General features: G+C 44.5%; 1 protein-coding gene across 1 annotated transcript in view; it reads left to right on the forward strand.

Moving 5' to 3' along the window:
• scn4aa (sodium channel, voltage-gated, type IV, alpha, a) overlaps positions 1–17741 on the forward strand; it is a 171575-nt gene that overhangs the window by 72824 nt on the left and 81010 nt on the right. The window contains exons 3-5 of the mRNA XM_080213924.1: positions 1516–1634; positions 3569–3658; positions 8424–8552. Of these exons, the coding sequence (XP_080070050.1) occupies positions 1516–1634; positions 3569–3658; positions 8424–8552 (338 nt within the window). The remainder of the gene's footprint in view (positions 1–1515; positions 1635–3568; positions 3659–8423; positions 8553–17741) is intronic.

Raw genomic sequence — 17741 nt, forward strand, 5'->3', positions numbered from 1 at the left:
GTCTCAGAATGGGAGAATGCTACCCCTTATGTCTGCAATAAAGTGCACAGGGACTCGAAGAGTCCAATAAAATGCAACCATTCATTGGGAGTCATTATTAATATTGCCATTCATGTTTTGTTAACTGTCAAACTCTCACATGGTATTGTTGGCATAGCAACATGGTATTGTTAGGCAATCGGATTGGTCTTGCTTGTGTTAAATTTAAGCTGCTATGCTTCGTGCCCTTGTAATCTTGTTAGTTCTGAAATGGTGCTGTGTGAATATTAGAAGGCCATAACACTGATGTGTTCATAATCGAATTTCTTTATGGAAGTGCTAACACATTTATTTTAGACAGGTTAGCAGCTGTAGACAGAGGAGCCTCACACAATGAGCTGAGTGTTTGTACATCAATTGTCACAGTTCTCATTTTAATGCCCCAATATTTTAATTGATCTACAGGTGAAACTGAGGAAATGGATGACTCACACAATGAAGCTGTTGTTCCAAAGCAACTAATGGCAGAGAGGGTGGGGGTGGGGAAGGCGGAGACAATTTTTTGACTACTTCTTGTTTGGGCAACAGGCAACAACCAAAACAAAAATCTGGTGGGGAACTTTGAAAAGCTATTCGCCAACTTTCCACTCTATTTATATTTCCACTCCAACGATGTGGGGGTTACGTTGATTGGCCGTGGTAATTTGCTCCTTAGTGTCCCAGGATGCTTAGGTTAGAGAGATTAGCGGGGTACATATGTGGAGTTAGGGCGAGAGGGCCTGGGTGGGATTGTGTTTGGTGCAGACTTGATGGGCCGAGTGGCCTCTTTGTGCATTGTGGGATTTCTATGATTGAACTTGATGGCATTTTCTAGCAGCTCTTTAAATTGGTGCGTAACTCTCCTATCACAAATGGGAGGCTGTTTAGTTGTACAAATTGTTATCCAATGCTGTTTCAGGCCCCTAGTGGCCATTTCCTTGGAGAAAAGTGAGGAAAGAAGGTGAACTATGTGCTAGCTCCACTTTTTCCATGTGTTGAGAGGCTCAAACAGAAGGCATTATTGGGGTGGCAGCCATTTTCCTTTTGGCCTCAAACAAGCCTTCCAGCCTGCTGCCACCTATCTATGCCCCGTACTACCCACACTCAATCCTGGAACTTGGTTCCCTCAAACAGGCACTTCCCCATCACACTTCTCCATGTAACCTACTTCTGTGGCCCCCAAAACAGCAAGTTGTAGTGGAGTTTGGAGCGTGGAGCATTTGATACCTGCAGCTCATTTGGTACAAACTAAACTGGGTGAAATGTGGAAATGGTTCGGGCCTATCAACTGGAGCCTTGCGTGGCCACCAGAATCAAATTGTTGTCTCAGTGTTCCTTTCTCCGTCCAGGTAATTATTACTCAGCAGCGCGGATTTTTCAACACCACCAGTTTACAGCTCCACAGCAGAAAGGTCAAAGGCAAGTTGGCTCAAAGCTGCTGTACAAGGCTCTCGAGCTCTGGTGTCACACTAACCTGTGTTTTATCTTCTATTTCAGACATTCATAGTCATAAACAAGGGGAATGCCATCTTTAGGTTCTCTACCACGCCTGCAATGTACTTGCTGAGTCCCTTTCACCCCCTCCGGAGAGCAGCCATTAAAATCCTAATTCATTCATATCCTTCTTGTTCAATTTCACTCAGATGATAAGAGGAGTTGGTAGAATATTGTCACTGGACTAGTAATCCAGAGATCCAGGGTAACGCTCGCTGGACCCAGGTTCGATATGATGACACAGTGGTTAGCACTGCTGCTTCACAGTGCCAGGGATCCGTGTTTGTTCCAGCCCTGGGTGGCTGTGTGGAGTTTGCACATTTTTCCCGTTTCCTCCGAGTGCTCTGGTTTCCTGCCGCAGTCCAAAGATGTGCAGGTTAGGTTGATTGGCCATGTTAAAATTGCCACTTATGTCCTAGGATGTGTAGGTTAGTGGGATTAGTGAAGTAGGTACGTGAGGTAGGGCCTGGGCAGCATGCTCTGTTAGAGGGTCGGTGTAGATTCGATGGGCCAAATGGCCTCCTTCTGCATTGTAGGGATTCTGTGAAATCCCACCACGGCAGATGGTGAAATTTGAAATATGGAATTAAAAGTCAAATGATGACCATCAAACAATTGTCATTAAAAAACCATCTGGTTCACTTATGCCTTACAGAGAAGGAAATCTGCTGCCCTTAGTTGGTCTGAACTACATGTGACTCCAGACCCACAGCAATGTGGTTGACTCTTAAACTGCCCCCTGAAATGGCCTGCAAGCCGCTCAGTTGAAGGGATAACAAGTGCTGACCCAGCCAGCAATGCCCACATCCTGTAAATTAATGTTTTTTTTCAAATGATAATTATTGAATACCAGTAAATATTGCTGGCATTATATCTTTTTTGTTGATTCTGACAGTGGGGTCAAAAAATAAATTATCATTGAATAGTTTGAACTGGAATTTGGAGACACTTGTACAATATAATCTGGGTCAGAAGTCTCACAACACCAGGTTAAAGTCCAACAGGTTTATTTGGTAGCAAAAGCCGCGAGCTTTAGGAGTGCTGCCCCTTCATCAGGTAAGTAGGATTTCTGTTCACAAACAGGGCATATAAAGACACAAACTCAATTTACAAAATACTGGTTGGAATGTGAGTCTTTACAGGTAATCAATCTTAAAGGTACAGACAGTGTGAGTGAGAGAGCGTTAAGCACAGGTTAAAGAGATGAGTATTGTCTCTAGACAATGTACTGTCTCACAAACAGTGGGGTCAAAGACAGTATACTGTCTGGAGACAATATGCATCTGTTTAACCTGTGCTTAATGCTCTCTCCACTCACATTGTCTGTATCTTTAAGGCTTGATTACCTGTAAAGACTCACATTTCAACCATTATTTTGTAAATTGAGTTTGTGTTTTTATATGCCCTGTTTGTGAACAGAACTCCCACTTACCTGACGAAGGGGCAGCGCTCCAAAAGCTAGTGGCTTTTGCTACCAAATAAATCTGTTGGACTTTACTCTAGTGTTATGTGACTTCTTACTGTGTTTACCCCAGTCCAACGCTGGCATCTCCACGTCAATATAATCTGCCCATAATTCAAACAAAAGGAAGTAGATAACTGTGTCCCTTGGGACAAAAAGATATCTGAATGAGGATGGCACGGTGGCACAGTGATTAGCACTGCTGCCTCACATGACCAGGGACCCGGGTTCAATTGCTGGCTTGGGTGACTGTGTGGAGTTTGCACGTTCTCCTTGTGTCTGCGTAGGTTTCCTCCAGGTGCTCTGGTTTCCTCCCATGTCCCAAGGATGTGCGGGTTGGGTGGATTGGCCATGCTAAATGGCCCCCTTACAGTGTCCCCTTAAAAATGTGGGATTGGGCCTGGGTAAGATGCTCTGTTGGAGAGTTGTTGCAGACGCGATGGGCTGAATGGCCTCCTTGCCTTCTAAAAAGATGGTATGTTAGCAATACAGATAAAATTCAAAGTGCAGCAATGTTTTGAGTTGTAGGAATTGTTGTATAATGTTTAAAATATATGTCAAAGAAGCTCTTTTCCTTAACATTGTTTTTTGTACATTATTTAGCTTGTTTATCATGTTTACCATTTTAGCAAACTGTGTGTTCATGACAATGAGCGATCCAGCACCATGGACAAAAAATGTAGAGTAAGTTTATCAATTCATTTCCTTTATAAATCTCTGTAGCAATTACTTGTGTTGTTCCTGAAAAGAGCTCGATCACTGTTGACTGAAATCACAAATGTGCTGATGCCCCGTTAGGGCGTGAGAGAGTTAGTATCACGCTGTCACTATTATTTACTCTTGTAGTCCACTATTTGTTCCAAATGCGTCTGCAATGGTCTTTAACTTCACTATTGTACTGTTACAACACAGTGATTCAAAAAGGTGGCCCACAAACAATGTCTCAAAGGCAACCAGGGATTGAAAATAAATGCTGATCTTGTCACCAATGTCTATCCTAAGATAGAATAATTTATATAAGGACCTCCATCCAAGATCGATGGAGAATTGAATATTCACCAATAAAATACATGGCTTAAGGTGCATTAATCCTTTAAGTCTCTGTCCAGCTACCATGAGGGTTATATTCCTTGTTTCTCATTTTATGACCGTATCAGTTTTGAAATCATATACTCGTGATTTAAACATGCGGCTTGCTCACACCCATTCACCTCCAATTTCCTCCCCTTTCTGAAATATATCACAGAGGTTTGTTTCTCTTTCCATGGTCAACCCTCCAGTCCCTCACTCAAGGGCTGGTCGACTTGTGTGAGCCTGGATGAAGAGGGACATCGAAGCCCAGACAGATTGTTTCCCCGCCTCTCAGTCGCATTCACTGGATAAGAAACAACTGCAGGAATTCTGTTTGAATTCTTTTCCCTCTCCTGTCTTTTGGCAACCTGTCATGACCCGAAGGCCAGCTCAGCTGAAATGAAGTTTCTCAGTCGTGCTGACACACATGTTCTTCTAGTTCAAAGATCACAAGGAAAGACAATAAAGTCAGGGGGCAATGAGAAGGAGGAGTAGGGAGTGAAATATGGCAACTGGACGCAAAGTTGAAGCCAAAAGGGTCAGTGTTGGAAAATCTCAGCAGGTCTGGCAGCATCTGTGAGGAGAGAAAAGAGCTGATGTTTCGAGTCCAGATGACCCCTTGTCAAAGCTAAAAGGCAAAGAAAGTGGGAGATATTTATACTGCAGGGGGAGGGAATGAAAGATGAGTCATAGCTTTGAGAAAGAGTAAGACGGTGCTGGCGGAGAGAGATGTCGAGAGTCTCCATGTGGCAGCGCCTGGAACTGAGTATGGCTTTCAGCATATGGCAAGAATAGCAGTTCGAAGAATGTCGTATATCCTGGAGTACCTGTAATCCTGTAGGTTACATGCAGTGTGGAATTTGAGTTGAAATCCACGTGGGGTAAGTCAGAGATGAAGATAGTCACCAAGAAAGGAAATGTGGCTGTGGAAGCGAGTCTTGGTAAATACCTTGTCCAATATTAAGAGAGAAATGGAAAGCATTGAAGGTGGACAGGGGAGTAGAGACGTATGAAAATCCTGTCGGAGAGAAGAGCAGTAATTCTTCAGGGTAGGCATTCCTGGAAGAGAAGTGGTAGTGAGTTCAACACTGGATAAAAGCAAAGTACTGCAGATGCTGGAATCTGAAACCCGAAGAGAAAGTGCTGGAAAATGCTGGACCTGCTGAGATTTTCCAGCATTTTCTCTTTTGGTTTCAGATCCCAACATCCACAATAATTTGCTGTTTTACAAAGTTGAAGCAATACGTTTTTGAGAAGGTTTTGGAAGTGGGGAGAGAAATTGCCAGGTGGAAGATTCAGGGTGTTTCAGTGAGTAGACTCATGGAATGGAGAAGAGATGGTACAGAGCTAGTCAGAGTCAGAAGAGAAGCCTTTGCCAGTTGTGATTTAAGATTAGAGGAAGTTGCAAAGTTTCTTTGGACGGCATTTTAGAGATGGTTACAAATGAGAGTTAAGATTTTGGAGTCAATGCTTTGAAGAATGAAGTAAGTACAGTGAGGAGAGCCAAGTAGGTTTTAGCGGAAAAGAACAGAGCTGACTATGGACAATTTGGAATGATCTAATGTGAAGCTTGCAAGGAGTGCATTGTCAATGCCAAGCCTGGACTTAATTAAGCTGTGATGAGAACATCAGCAGCATTGAGGCAAGAATAGGGCAAAGGTGCAAGTTTTCAGCCAGATAATGCACAGAATATGAAATTGGAAACTCCCCTTAGGATGAAAACATTGTGATGGGATGTGGATTCAGTCTGTGTAAGCAGGGAGAAAGGAAGGTGGGATTGTGACATAGAATGCAAAGCATAGGGTACAAACCAAACAGCATTGTCAATACTAAATTAGGGAAAATTCTGGCTCTTCCATGACTTTATGTCAAGCAGTCAACCAGTGATGGTCTTGGAGTCAATGGTGGCAAAATGTTTGATTCGCACATCATCAGTTAACATGTTGAAGCTGACTCCATACTATAGGTAATAATGTTGTCAAGAGGCGGTGTGCAAAGAAGCAAGAAAAGAGGGGAGGGACTACGGCAAAAACAGAAAATGTTAGAAAACCTCAGCAGGTCTGAAAGCATCTGTAGAGAGAGAATAGAACCAATGTTTCAGATCTGGTTGACACTTTGTCAGGATGGAGAACTAAATGAAACTAGGGACAAGGACAGCTTTGAGATCGAGGGTGTCATACTGCTGGAGAGAGCTATCGAGTGTGTGTATGTGGTGGCTCATGGCACTGAGTGTGGATGCAGGATGCAGCGAGAACAGCAGTCCGAGAGGAATGTTGTATGTCCTGGAGATACCTGTAATCCTGGATGCATTTTGAAACATGAGGGAGTCACTTGAGTTGGAACCCACATGGGGTAAGCCAGAGACAGAGACAGTTGCTGAGGAAGGAAATATGGCATCTTGTCAAACACCAGGAGGAAAATGGGAAGCAATGACGAGGGACAGGGCAAAAGAGACAAATGGAGATCTGATTGGAGAGAAAAGCAGGATAGGCATTCCTGGAAGAGAAGTGACAGTGAATTAAACATGATGGGAAAAGCAAATTACTGTGGATATTGGAATCTGAAACAAAAATGGAACCACGGGGAACAGGTCCATTGTAAATGATGGGATAGGAAGATTAACGAGGTCAGTGCCACAAAGGTGCAGGGGAGGGAGACAGTGGAGGAGGTCAATATAATGAACTCAATCTGGACTGGGTTTCACGTCGGTGCTAGTTGCACTTTGACAAAAGCAGGAAGACGGTTTGCTTTATCAATTTGTAATCTTGTACACCATTCTCCAGACTCAGTGGCTGGAACTGGCCAGGCATTCACACTGGCGGGATCTTACCAATGGCACTGCGGGTTTCACAGCGGTGAGAAGTCCATTCAACGGGAAACCCCGTTGACAATGGTGGGACCAGATGATCCCGCCGTCAGCCATTAGCGGACCACCTCTGCTTCCGCAGAACATATGGCAGGTTGCGCAGAAAGTCCCAGTCAGTAAATTTAATCGACACGACCTAGCTAAACTTAACACAAATAAATGTCTAAAAATTTAGCTGAGTTTTTAAAATGTACTTATTATTGCTGTTACATAAATTGGCACCTAGAGCTTTATTGAGGATAAGCCTGCTCTATATTGTAGCCAACATAAAATTATTACACCTTATATATCACTCAGACCTCACTCCATAGACACTGAAAAAAGTTGTTTAGATAAAGTAACAAGTGTGCTACAGCAACCCAGGATTTAAATTGTCTCCTTCCTCCTGACCCAGAATCAATGACCTGGGGCTAGATTATTACCTTTAAGGAGGGAATCACGGGTTAGGCCATTTCGGCAATATAGCTGTGATTGATAGTGCTGTGTGAGGGCCTACCCTCATTTTGCATCACTATAGCTCGCTGGTGATGGGAAGAGGGGCAGGAATTCCGGAATCGAGTCCTACCTGCCACGTTTTTTGCTGGCCCAACTCCATTCCAGGATGGAGGGAGGCAGGAAAATCCAGCCCAGTTAATCTATGATTAACTCCCATAGCTGATTACGTAACAACAGAATGCTCCTTGACCAAACGTCTTTTTTAACTGGGCAGCACCCCACCCAATGACTATCCTCCTGCTGTTGTTTTTCCTGACAGAAACTGAGTTTCTGATCTTGCTCATCGATTGAAAATCCCCTGTGATGAGGTACATTTTGTATCCAAATTTCCAATTATGCACGGTGACACAGTGGTTAGCACTGCTGCCTCACAGCTCCAAGGACTCGGGTTCAATTCCCAGCTTGGGTCACTGTCTGTGTGGAGTCTGCACATTCTCCCTGTGTCTGCCCACATTTCCTTTGGGTACTCCAGTTTCCTCCCTCAGTTCAAAAATGTGCGGGTTAGGTGGATTGACCATATTACATTGACTTTCGTGTCAGGGGGAATAGCAGGGTAAATATGTGGGGTTACAGGAATAGGGCCTGGGTGGGATTGTGGTCAGTGAGGTGTTGATGGATCGAATGGCCTCCTTCTGCACTGTAGAAATTCTATCATTCTATGAAAATTAAAGCATGAGATTAACAGGGGAGAGATTGGGATTTAAGCCTCCCAGCTATCTGGATGCTGATGGCAGTAGATCCATTAGCCTATGATTTTATCTTACATTGACTGCACATTAGTCCTTTAGCTGAGATGATCTCTATATTAAATACGCTGCTTTTGAGCCAATATTCCATTTGCAATGATAGGTTATGTAATCTTGATGTTAACCAATACATATTTTTCCGAAAAACAACAAAGTGTTTTAGAACTCCTGTAAAGTGTTCAAGTTATTTCTAGTTGGATGCTAAATCATTGAAATGGCAATGATAGTTATTTCTATTTCATTTTTACCTGTTTGAACTGTTTATTTGTAGGTACGCATTCACTGGGATCTATACCTTTGAAGCGATGATAAAGGTATTTGCCCGAGGATTTGTTATAGATAATTTTACTTTCCTTCGTGATCCATGGAACTGGCTGGATTTTAGTGTCATCACAATGGCGTAAGTAACAATACCCTCCATCAGGATAAAATTCCTTCAGGTAGAAATTACAAGGCTTTATTGCCAATATGGAACCATGTTTCAATGCAAACATGAGGCACCGAGTTGGAGTTATTAACCCTATCTCTTGCAGACCCTCATGAATAGTGACTCGCTCTACTCAGTAGAATCTTGAGAATTCTACCTCATGTCTGTCGGAACCGTCGCCAGTGTGCAGCCATCTTATCTGTCTATTACTTACCTTCTCCCATTTTGGTTAAGTCCCTAGCACTAAAGGTTCATGGGGGAAGGTGACAGGAATTAATTCTGAGGGTGCATTCCAAGGTGAGAACCCTACCCCACAAGTAATCACGAATGTCAAGGTTGGTGTTCCTGAATCTACCGACCAATAGTTGGCACCTATGCCACATGGTTCCAGTCCTCCAAGCAGATCACATAAGTCATTGCAACATTAACTTCGAGGGAGGTCTCCAAAGTCTTGCACGATCCAGCAGAAATCTCAAAGTTACACAGGTGGGATTTTCCAGTCACTTCCGTCACAAGACTGGAAATTCCCAATGGTCCATCAAATTTTCCGTCCTACCTGCAATGATTCCTACTGTAGGCAGGACAGAACAATTTATCCCATAGACTATTTGGGGATTGGGCTGAATTTCCAGCAATAGGTAGGGTGATAGAATCCTAAACTTTCTGCATTTTCCACCTTTCAGCTTTGTTATTTTGGTTGTTAGCTGATTTTGCTCTTTGACAGGAAACCTTTCTCTTCTGTTTCAAACTTTCCCCCAGTTGCTTTGGACCAAAATAAAAGATTCCATGACAACCCTTCACCCATGTCACTATAGCATCTTGCAAATAAACTCTTGCTCTTGAAAAGTTGACCATTTTCATAGAATCATACAATCCTACAGTTTTGGGGGCACCTCCCCCACCCCAAAAAGATATTAACCCTCCCGTTGTTACTTCATGCTTAGCCACCAAAATATGTCCCTTGCAGCCTCTTCGCTCTCCACTTACCCAGGCTGCTCCTCTCTCTCTCTCCATGCAGTTGTTCCCAATTTACATCATTCCAGGATCCGTGTTGTCTTCATCCTGGATCTACCTGCAGAAAGAGGCCATTCGGTCCATTGAGTCTGCACAAATGCACCCAGGTCCTATCCACATAATTCCATGAATTTACCCTAGCTAGTCCCCCTGACACTAAGGATCATTATAGCAGGGCCAATCCATCTAACCCACACATCCTTGGGGTATGGGAGGAAATCGGAGCACCTGGCGGAATCCCACGCAGATACGAGGAGAATGTACAAGCTCCACACAGACAGTGAGCAAAGCAGGGAATTGAACCTGGGTCCCTGGCGCTGTGAGGCAGCGGTACTAACCACTGTGCCACTGTGCTGCCCTTTTTGCTTTACCTCAGAAAATTTCCCATGAATTTGGTTCCATCCACATTGTCACAAAGAACATAATACATCAAGCTAGGCCAGCAGAGCCGAGTTACACACTGTATCTCCCCATGTTTACTGACCAGCCCATTACTCAGGCTCAGGGCCCTGATATAAACAGACAAACTGACAAATCTCCCTTAAATGAGGAAGTTACAATTTGGTACTGTGAAGTTGAGGCTTCAAGAGATGTGCAGTGGAACACATTTCTTTGCATTAACAGCAATGGGCATGACCCTCCCCTCTGTGCTTTGGGCATGGTGCTCTCTGGATTTCTGGGGCTGGATTCCACAGCTCCCCCGCAGTGGGGGAGCACTTCAACGGGTGGGTCTATAAAGTATGACAGGTAATTAGCCCACTGCTTTCACACTCACCCATTGATTTTGGAACTCAAAGGTGGGTGAATTCCAAAATCAACAGCCTGCCCACCATTTAAAAGAATAATAATTAATGAGTAATTGGGCTTGTAAGCAAGACTATTTACCCAAAAGTACACAGCCCACAACATAACATGATTAGTGTGGGCAGGTTTGGGGAGGCTTTTTTTTAACCCAACTGGTTAAAAGGTAGAGGGAAGGGAAAGAAAGGGTGGGGGTGTAACATTTTTGGGGGTTACCCTCTGCATTTTGGGGGCACTCCCCCCAAAAGATATTAACCACTCTTTGTTTCTTCATGCTTAGCCACCAAAATATACCCGTTGTAGCCTCTTTACCCCTCACTTACCCAGGCTGCCCAATCTCTCTCCATGCAATACCTCCCAACTGACCTCACTCCAGGATCCATGTTGTCTTCACCCGGATCTACCCGCAGTCCCCACAGCAAATCCTGGCACTGCTGGGACGGATACTAGAGTTGCCAGCCAATCAGATTGACCAACAGCCCTCAAGGGTGGGAATTCCTCCCACTGATGGGCAGAAGTCCCACCTTCAGCTTCTTAAGGACGTCTGGAATGTGTCATGATGCTGTGGTGGTCTTGTTTAAGATCAGTTTGTTAAGGACTAATATTTCTTATGAGGAGGGTACAAACAGTAGCCCCTCCCCTCCCATTAAACTCAATCCCCAGGATCCATTGCCAGCAGGTGAAGTTCCTGACTGTGATCTTACAACATTAGGATCACTCTAATTGTTCACTCAGCAGATTGCTTTCTCAAAGTGGTGACTATAGGCGGACCAGTGGCACAATGGTTAGCACTGCTGCCTGACAGTGCCAGGAGTCTGCACATTCTCCTCGTGTCTGCGTGGGTTTCCTCCACGTGCTCTGGTTTCCTCCCACAGTCCGAAAGGCATGCTGGTTAGGTGCATTGGCTATGCTAAATTCTCTCTCAGTGTACCCGAACAGGCGCCAGAGTGTGGTGATTAGGGGATTTTCACAGTAACTTCATTGCAGAGTGAATGTAAGCCTACTTGTGACGCAAATAAACAAACTTTATTTCATGTGAACAAGTCATAAAAAGACCAATGTGGAACCTTTCATTTAAGATATTTGTATGACGCCACTAAAACTCAGAAGCCAAGCAAGCAAATTTATGTTATTTTAATTATTTGGGGATCTTTATGAAATAATGAATTGTATTAACAGGGGAATAAGTGTAGGAAGTCAATATACACTGCACGTGGTGGGGTCAATTTTCATCTCTACCCATCCAGATATGGACCTGCGCACATATCAGAAATGTAGGTGCTCCCCATTGTTCAGATTGGCCCTATGTTAAAATAAATGGATAGGATATCACAGAGATAATTCCTTAGAACAGCGCTTGAGGGAGTGCTGCACTGTCGAGGGTGCTGTCTTTCAGATGACATGCTTAAACCGTTTACCCTCTCAGGTGAACACAGGTCCCATGTCACTATTCAAAGAAGTGTATCTGAGCTGACCTAGTCTTCTGTTCAAGTTTATCCCTTAATCGGCATCACTTAAAAAACATATTACCTGATCATTATCTCCGTGCAGCTTATGGAAAACTGGGCCTGGATCTTCATCACCGAGGTAGCGGGATTCGGGAAAAGGCTCGGCTCGACCTGCCTGCATCAGTAGGAAGGGCCTGCAAAAACAGGGCCTTCATTACTGGGGGTAGAGGGTGCTAGGTAGGTGTCAACCAACCTGTGAAACAGTGCAACCAATACCCAGTTTTTTTTAAAATCCGGGGGCCCTGATTCCTCATCCCCAATCATACACTCTCTATGCCCCATCCATACCATCTCATGCCCCTTACCCACACCTGTGTCCTTTCATGGTCCCTATGCCAAGCTGTGCCCTTTCACACACTCCCCATGGTCCCTTGTGCTTCCTGTGCCAAAGAATGGCACTTCCATGCCCATTGACTCACCATATACTGTATATAGAACCAATGGACCCTCTTGTGACAATAGGATATGCAAAAGCATACATAATGAGGCTTGATTGAGAGCCCAGAATCTATTCTTTTATTGAAATATCCAGTCCCCAGAGAAAACATTACCTGATTGACAGCTCTGGGAGTCTAATCTCTGCTCTCAAATTCATGCAAGGTTAAGTGGTTTTGAGGGCTTGCAGTTTTTGTATTTACTTGGCTAAATTGTCTGGATAATTGATACTTTTATTGGGCTGCATTGAAAATATTTTTTTAACATAGTGGAAGTTAATGAATAACTGATTTTTTTAAAGATTTTTTTACGCATCCCATTGTCACTAACGGGTTCATTCGCCTATACAGTGGATCAGTGGCAGTGTCTTAGCTTATAATTGGGAAAATGACATACCATAGGAGGGGCACAGTTTGGCATAGGGAGCATGAGGAGTCTCAGGTAGGTGTGTGTGGGCACATCTTGGCATGGAGGGCATGAGGATGACCTTGTGATGATCTAATCTTTCAACAAATGCCCTCATGCAGATCAGGGTTCACAACACCTTTGAGACCATGAACCACGACTCTGAAAAGTTGGTTCAACTCCATGAAAAGTGCAGAAGAGACAGGCATGCCCATCTCTGCAATGGAGCCTGCCAGGTCCAAGGTGCCAGGAATGGGCTTTTGACCTTAACCAACCTGCACCATTTAAAGGCACTCCTGGAAATCAGACAACCTGGGAGTTGGTTTGGGAACTCTTGAACCAGACCCGTCTGCTACTTTTGAAGGGCTCTCAACTCATCCCGGCTCAGGGAAAATCTAGCCCTTGTTGTGGGAATCTTAGCTCCAGTATTTCCCTTCATTGTAACAGTGACTACAATTCAAAAGCATGCCATTGGCTGGGAAGCAATTTGGGATCACCGGAGACCTCAAAAGGCGTTAAACAAATGCAAGTTCTTTCTCGTGCTCTGCCTCAGGACCACTGCAAATAAAGGTCCACCACAGCTTGTTGAAAGGAATGGGCTGGATGTTACTCGGTATGATGGAATACTCTTCACTTTGCCTGGATGGGTGCAGCACCAACAGCTCTGAAGAAGCTCAACACCAAGCAGGATAAAACAGCCCTGCCTTACTGACACCCGTTCCACAAACGTTCAATCCCTCCACCACCGACCAATAGAAGCAGCCGTGTGTACCATCTATAAGATGCACTGCAGGAACTCATCAAGGTTCAGAAGGCAGCACCTCCCAACCCACATAGCAGGACAAGGGCAGCAGATATCTGGGAACACCACCACCTGGAGGATCCCCTCCAAGTCACTCACCGTCCTGATTTGGAAATATATTGCTGTTCCTTTAGTGTCGCTGGGTCAAAACCCTGGAACACCCTTCCTAACAGCATCTTGGGTGTACCTACACCTCAGGGACTGCAGGGGTTCTAGATATCCCTTGATTTCTTTAGCCCCAAGAGCTACACCTAATTTCTTGTTGAAATCAAATAACTCCCCAAAAAATGTTTTGTTGGGGATATTCCAGAGGTTAAAATACAAAAATAAGATAACACAGGAATCCAACTTTGTCCAATTCTGGTACCTAGACCTTGAACAAAGTTTAGGTAGCTGAGCTGCTGGCAGGAAGTGGCTTGATGGTTGAAGTACAATATTGAGGCAGTCTTATTTCCACCTTCTCAAGGCGAACTAGGGATGGGCAATAAAATGCTGTCCTAGCCAGAGGCACCAACACCCCCTATATGGATAAAAAAAAATGGTATTACACTTCTATCATTCTTTTCAAATCACTGAACTGAAGAAATGCTTTCTGTATCGGTATACTTATGTTATGGTGTCCCGCATGCCTCAGTGAACTTATCGATTGTGGACCAGAAAGGCCTTAAAGTCTTTTTCTCTACAGTTTGCTAAGTTAGTTGATTTCAGTTGTGGTGATGCCATGCATTCTACAATTGGTCTCAATGCCTTGGCATGAGGAGTGGGTGAGGAGAGTGGGCTGGTTGTTAGATGTGACTGACACACCCTAGTGTGTGTTTGGGAATGACAGGATTTGTGTTCAGCTGTGTGCCTGGATACTATGGGGCCTATTTTGGGCACGCTGCCCATGATATTCTGCCCATTGAAATAAATTGATTTGCAATCTCTGATGTGTGGAGCCAGTGGGCAGCGTTTCCCAGCTGACAGCATGCATCTGGAACATTGCCTTTCACAGATGGTACTTTTTCAAACTCCAATCTGCAAAATGTGCTGGGAAATATTAACTAAATGTTGAGAATGAATGAAAAGGAATCCAGTGAAAACCAAGTCATTAGATATTAGTTCACTTGGAAAGTGGAAGCTAGTCTGGGCGCTTTTTAAGAATTGAGTCTTTTTTGTACGTTTTAACGTTTTTAATTTTTTAAAAAAGTTTATTTATTAAAGTCACAAGTAGGATTAACACTGCAAAGAAGTTACTGTGAGAATCCCCTCGTTGCCACACTCCAGCGCCTGCTCGGGTACACTGAGAGAGAATTTAGCGCTGCCAATGCACCTAACCAGCACATCTTTAAGAATGTGGGAGGAAACTGGAGCGCCCGGAGGAAACCCACGCAGACACAAGGAGAATGTGCAGAGTCTGCACAATGACCCAAACTGAGAATCGAGTCCGGGCCCCTGACACCATGAGACAACAGTGCTGTCAAAGGCACAACCCCCCTTCAGTATTCAGGAGAACATGGACTGATCTGAATTGATATATAATTGCACAGGCTTGCTGATGTTTTAAACTTCAGTAAGCATAGCAGGGCAGGACTTCCCCACCAGCTGGGAATGGGTGACTTCTGTCTTTATCTTTACAATTTTGCCCTCTTCTCCACCACAAACTCCACCCAATACCCACCAGAATATATGAGAACAGATATTTGGTGAAGTTCCAATTTGCAGTTTCACACAAAGGTAAATATTAATCGAGGAATACCCTGCTGGGAGCAGCTACTTTGTCAGATCATCATACCTGGAATTCTACACTTTTTCATCTGCTACTAAATTGTCCCTAACTAGCAATGTTAAAGGATAAAGCACAGAAATGGGGCCTGGGTTGGTTGACACCAGTCTCTCCTGAAAGCATTGGGCCAAAGTTTCTCTATCACATTCCTTGCCATCCGCGTCACCCACGGCCTTCCATTCCTGATGAGGTGATGTTTGAGATCTCACCAAGAATTTTACAGCTTCTTTCCGAGCTGACATTTGCATCTCTGTCAAACACACACATAGCTCTGGGTTAAGCAGCTATATTTGAAAATAAAAAGCCCAGTGGTATGCACGCAGTGCAGTCTCAGTGCCAGAGTGTGCATTCATCTGCCCAGTTCCCCACATAATGAGTTCCGGATGTCAGTTTATCGGCCTTGGGGGATTCTGATCCAACTCTCCAGTTGCAACCACGAAATGGCAGGATGGATTAATCTGCACGATTCTCCAGCCATGCAACTCACGCTTGTTCTGAAGCCAACAACTTAGGTCTCATGTAGAGGGTATTTTGCCATTCAGCAGCCTGAAAGTATGTGATATACTGACTGGGAGAAAGCGCTTTCTGAGTGTTGATTCCGCGTTGCTTCCAAGTAGGTTTCCCAGCTTTTTCTCCTGAATCTTGCTTACACCAGCTAAGAGGTGAGGAGAAAGAGGAAAAGTCACTTCTTATCTAAAGTACTGCAGATGCTGGTAATCCGAAATAAAAAACAGGAAATGCTGGAAGTGTTTAGCTGGTCTGACAGCATCTGTGGAGTGGGAAACAGAGTTAATGGGTGGGATAAATAAAAGAAGATGTTTGAGAGGTGAGATCCTATGAGCTCTGCATGAATTTGCTTTGCAGACGCAGTTAGCATCATTTCTTTGAGCTCATTTCATTCATATAGTGCTGCAGCTCCCTGAGGCAGGTCCATAGCAGATTTCAGCCTTCAGGAAGCTCGCTGGCAGTGCCCACCCTTATTCTCACTTTTCCCGACACCTGCCCCCTCCCTGCCAACCCCTGCCAGCTACTTGGTCAACCAATGGGACATCACAATTGCCACCCAGTCACATCTGGAAACACATATCCTCTCCTCTTGTGGGCCTGACGAGCGCAAGATTCCAGTATTTATTTACAAAACACCTCGAAATGTAACCTGAACAGAAAATATTTCCATGTGTTGGGAAATCCAATCATTAATAAATCCAAAAAAGACATTCAGGAGGAATTTTCTTTACTCAGAGAGTGGTTGGAATCTGAAGCTCCCAATATCTTACAAACATATCTAAAAATCTTGTCTTGAGTGATCCTTTCATGCCCTTAAATCCACAACAATGCAGTTAACTCTTCATTGCCCTCTGCAAAGGTCTAGCAAATCATTCAGTTGTTCAAAAAAAAATTAAAGAAAAATCTAATGAGAATAAAATTGGATCAATGCCCACCTTGACCTTGGCACTGGAGATGGAGTTGCCCGATCAATGTGGCAAAGTCGTCCACACTAACGTGTGGGATGTTGTACCAAAATTGGGAGAGCTACTCCACCCAAGCCACATAGCTGTGCTCACAGAATTGTACCCTGCAGCCAATGTCCCTGTCACCGTCCTGGTTTTTGTACAATATAAAAGTAGGTGGGAAGGCGAGTGGTGAGGGTAAAGTAGAAAGTAAAGTTTATTTATTAGTGTCACAAGTAAGGCTTACATTAACACTGCAATGAAGTTACTGTGAAATTCCCCTAGTCACCTCAATCGGGCACCTGTTTGGGTCAACATACCCTAGCCAGCATGTCTTTCAGACTGTGGGAGGAAACCAGAGCACCTGGAGGAAACCCACGCAGACACACTTAGAATGTACAGACTCTGCACAGTCAGTGACCCAAGCTGGGAATTGAACCTGGGTCCCTGGCGCTGTGAGGCAGCAGTGCCAAACACTGTGCCACCATGGCACCTGCCACATTTCCTCTCAGTGCATGGAGTGCTGATTGAGACAAGAAAACCGCCATGCAGCTCTCCAGCTGCATAGCCAAGTGCACTTTGTGCACACAACATATGGAGGCATGGTTTACAGCATGGGCCTGATACAGCTGGCCCCACAGAGATCGGAGCGCCTTTATAAAGGGTACCATGATCCTTAAAAAAAATGCATTACCCCCCAAAAAGATACAGAGAACTGCCCGCCCCCCTCAGCCCCACAGGCACTGAGGCAACTATCCCCCACTCCCCCACCCACACATCAGGGGAAATCCCCCCCAATGGAGCTCTTACGAGTGTTTGCCCCTGGCGCTGCTCCCTTTGACAGTGCTACCTTGCCAGTGACAGGACCCTCTCCCTTTGGGGGATAGTGGATCTGGTGGGTTTCCTTTGATTGCTTCATGTTTCTCAAAAGCATTTGTACGGAGGAATTCTAAATGTTGGGGGGTGCGCATAGCCTGCTAA

This window comes from Carcharhinus amblyrhynchos, chromosome 27 (assembly GCF_965287045.1).
Source record: "Carcharhinus amblyrhynchos chromosome 27, sCarAmb.v2.hapA, whole genome shotgun sequence".
Classification (NCBI taxonomy): domain Eukaryota; kingdom Metazoa; phylum Chordata; class Chondrichthyes; order Carcharhiniformes; family Carcharhinidae; genus Carcharhinus; species Carcharhinus amblyrhynchos.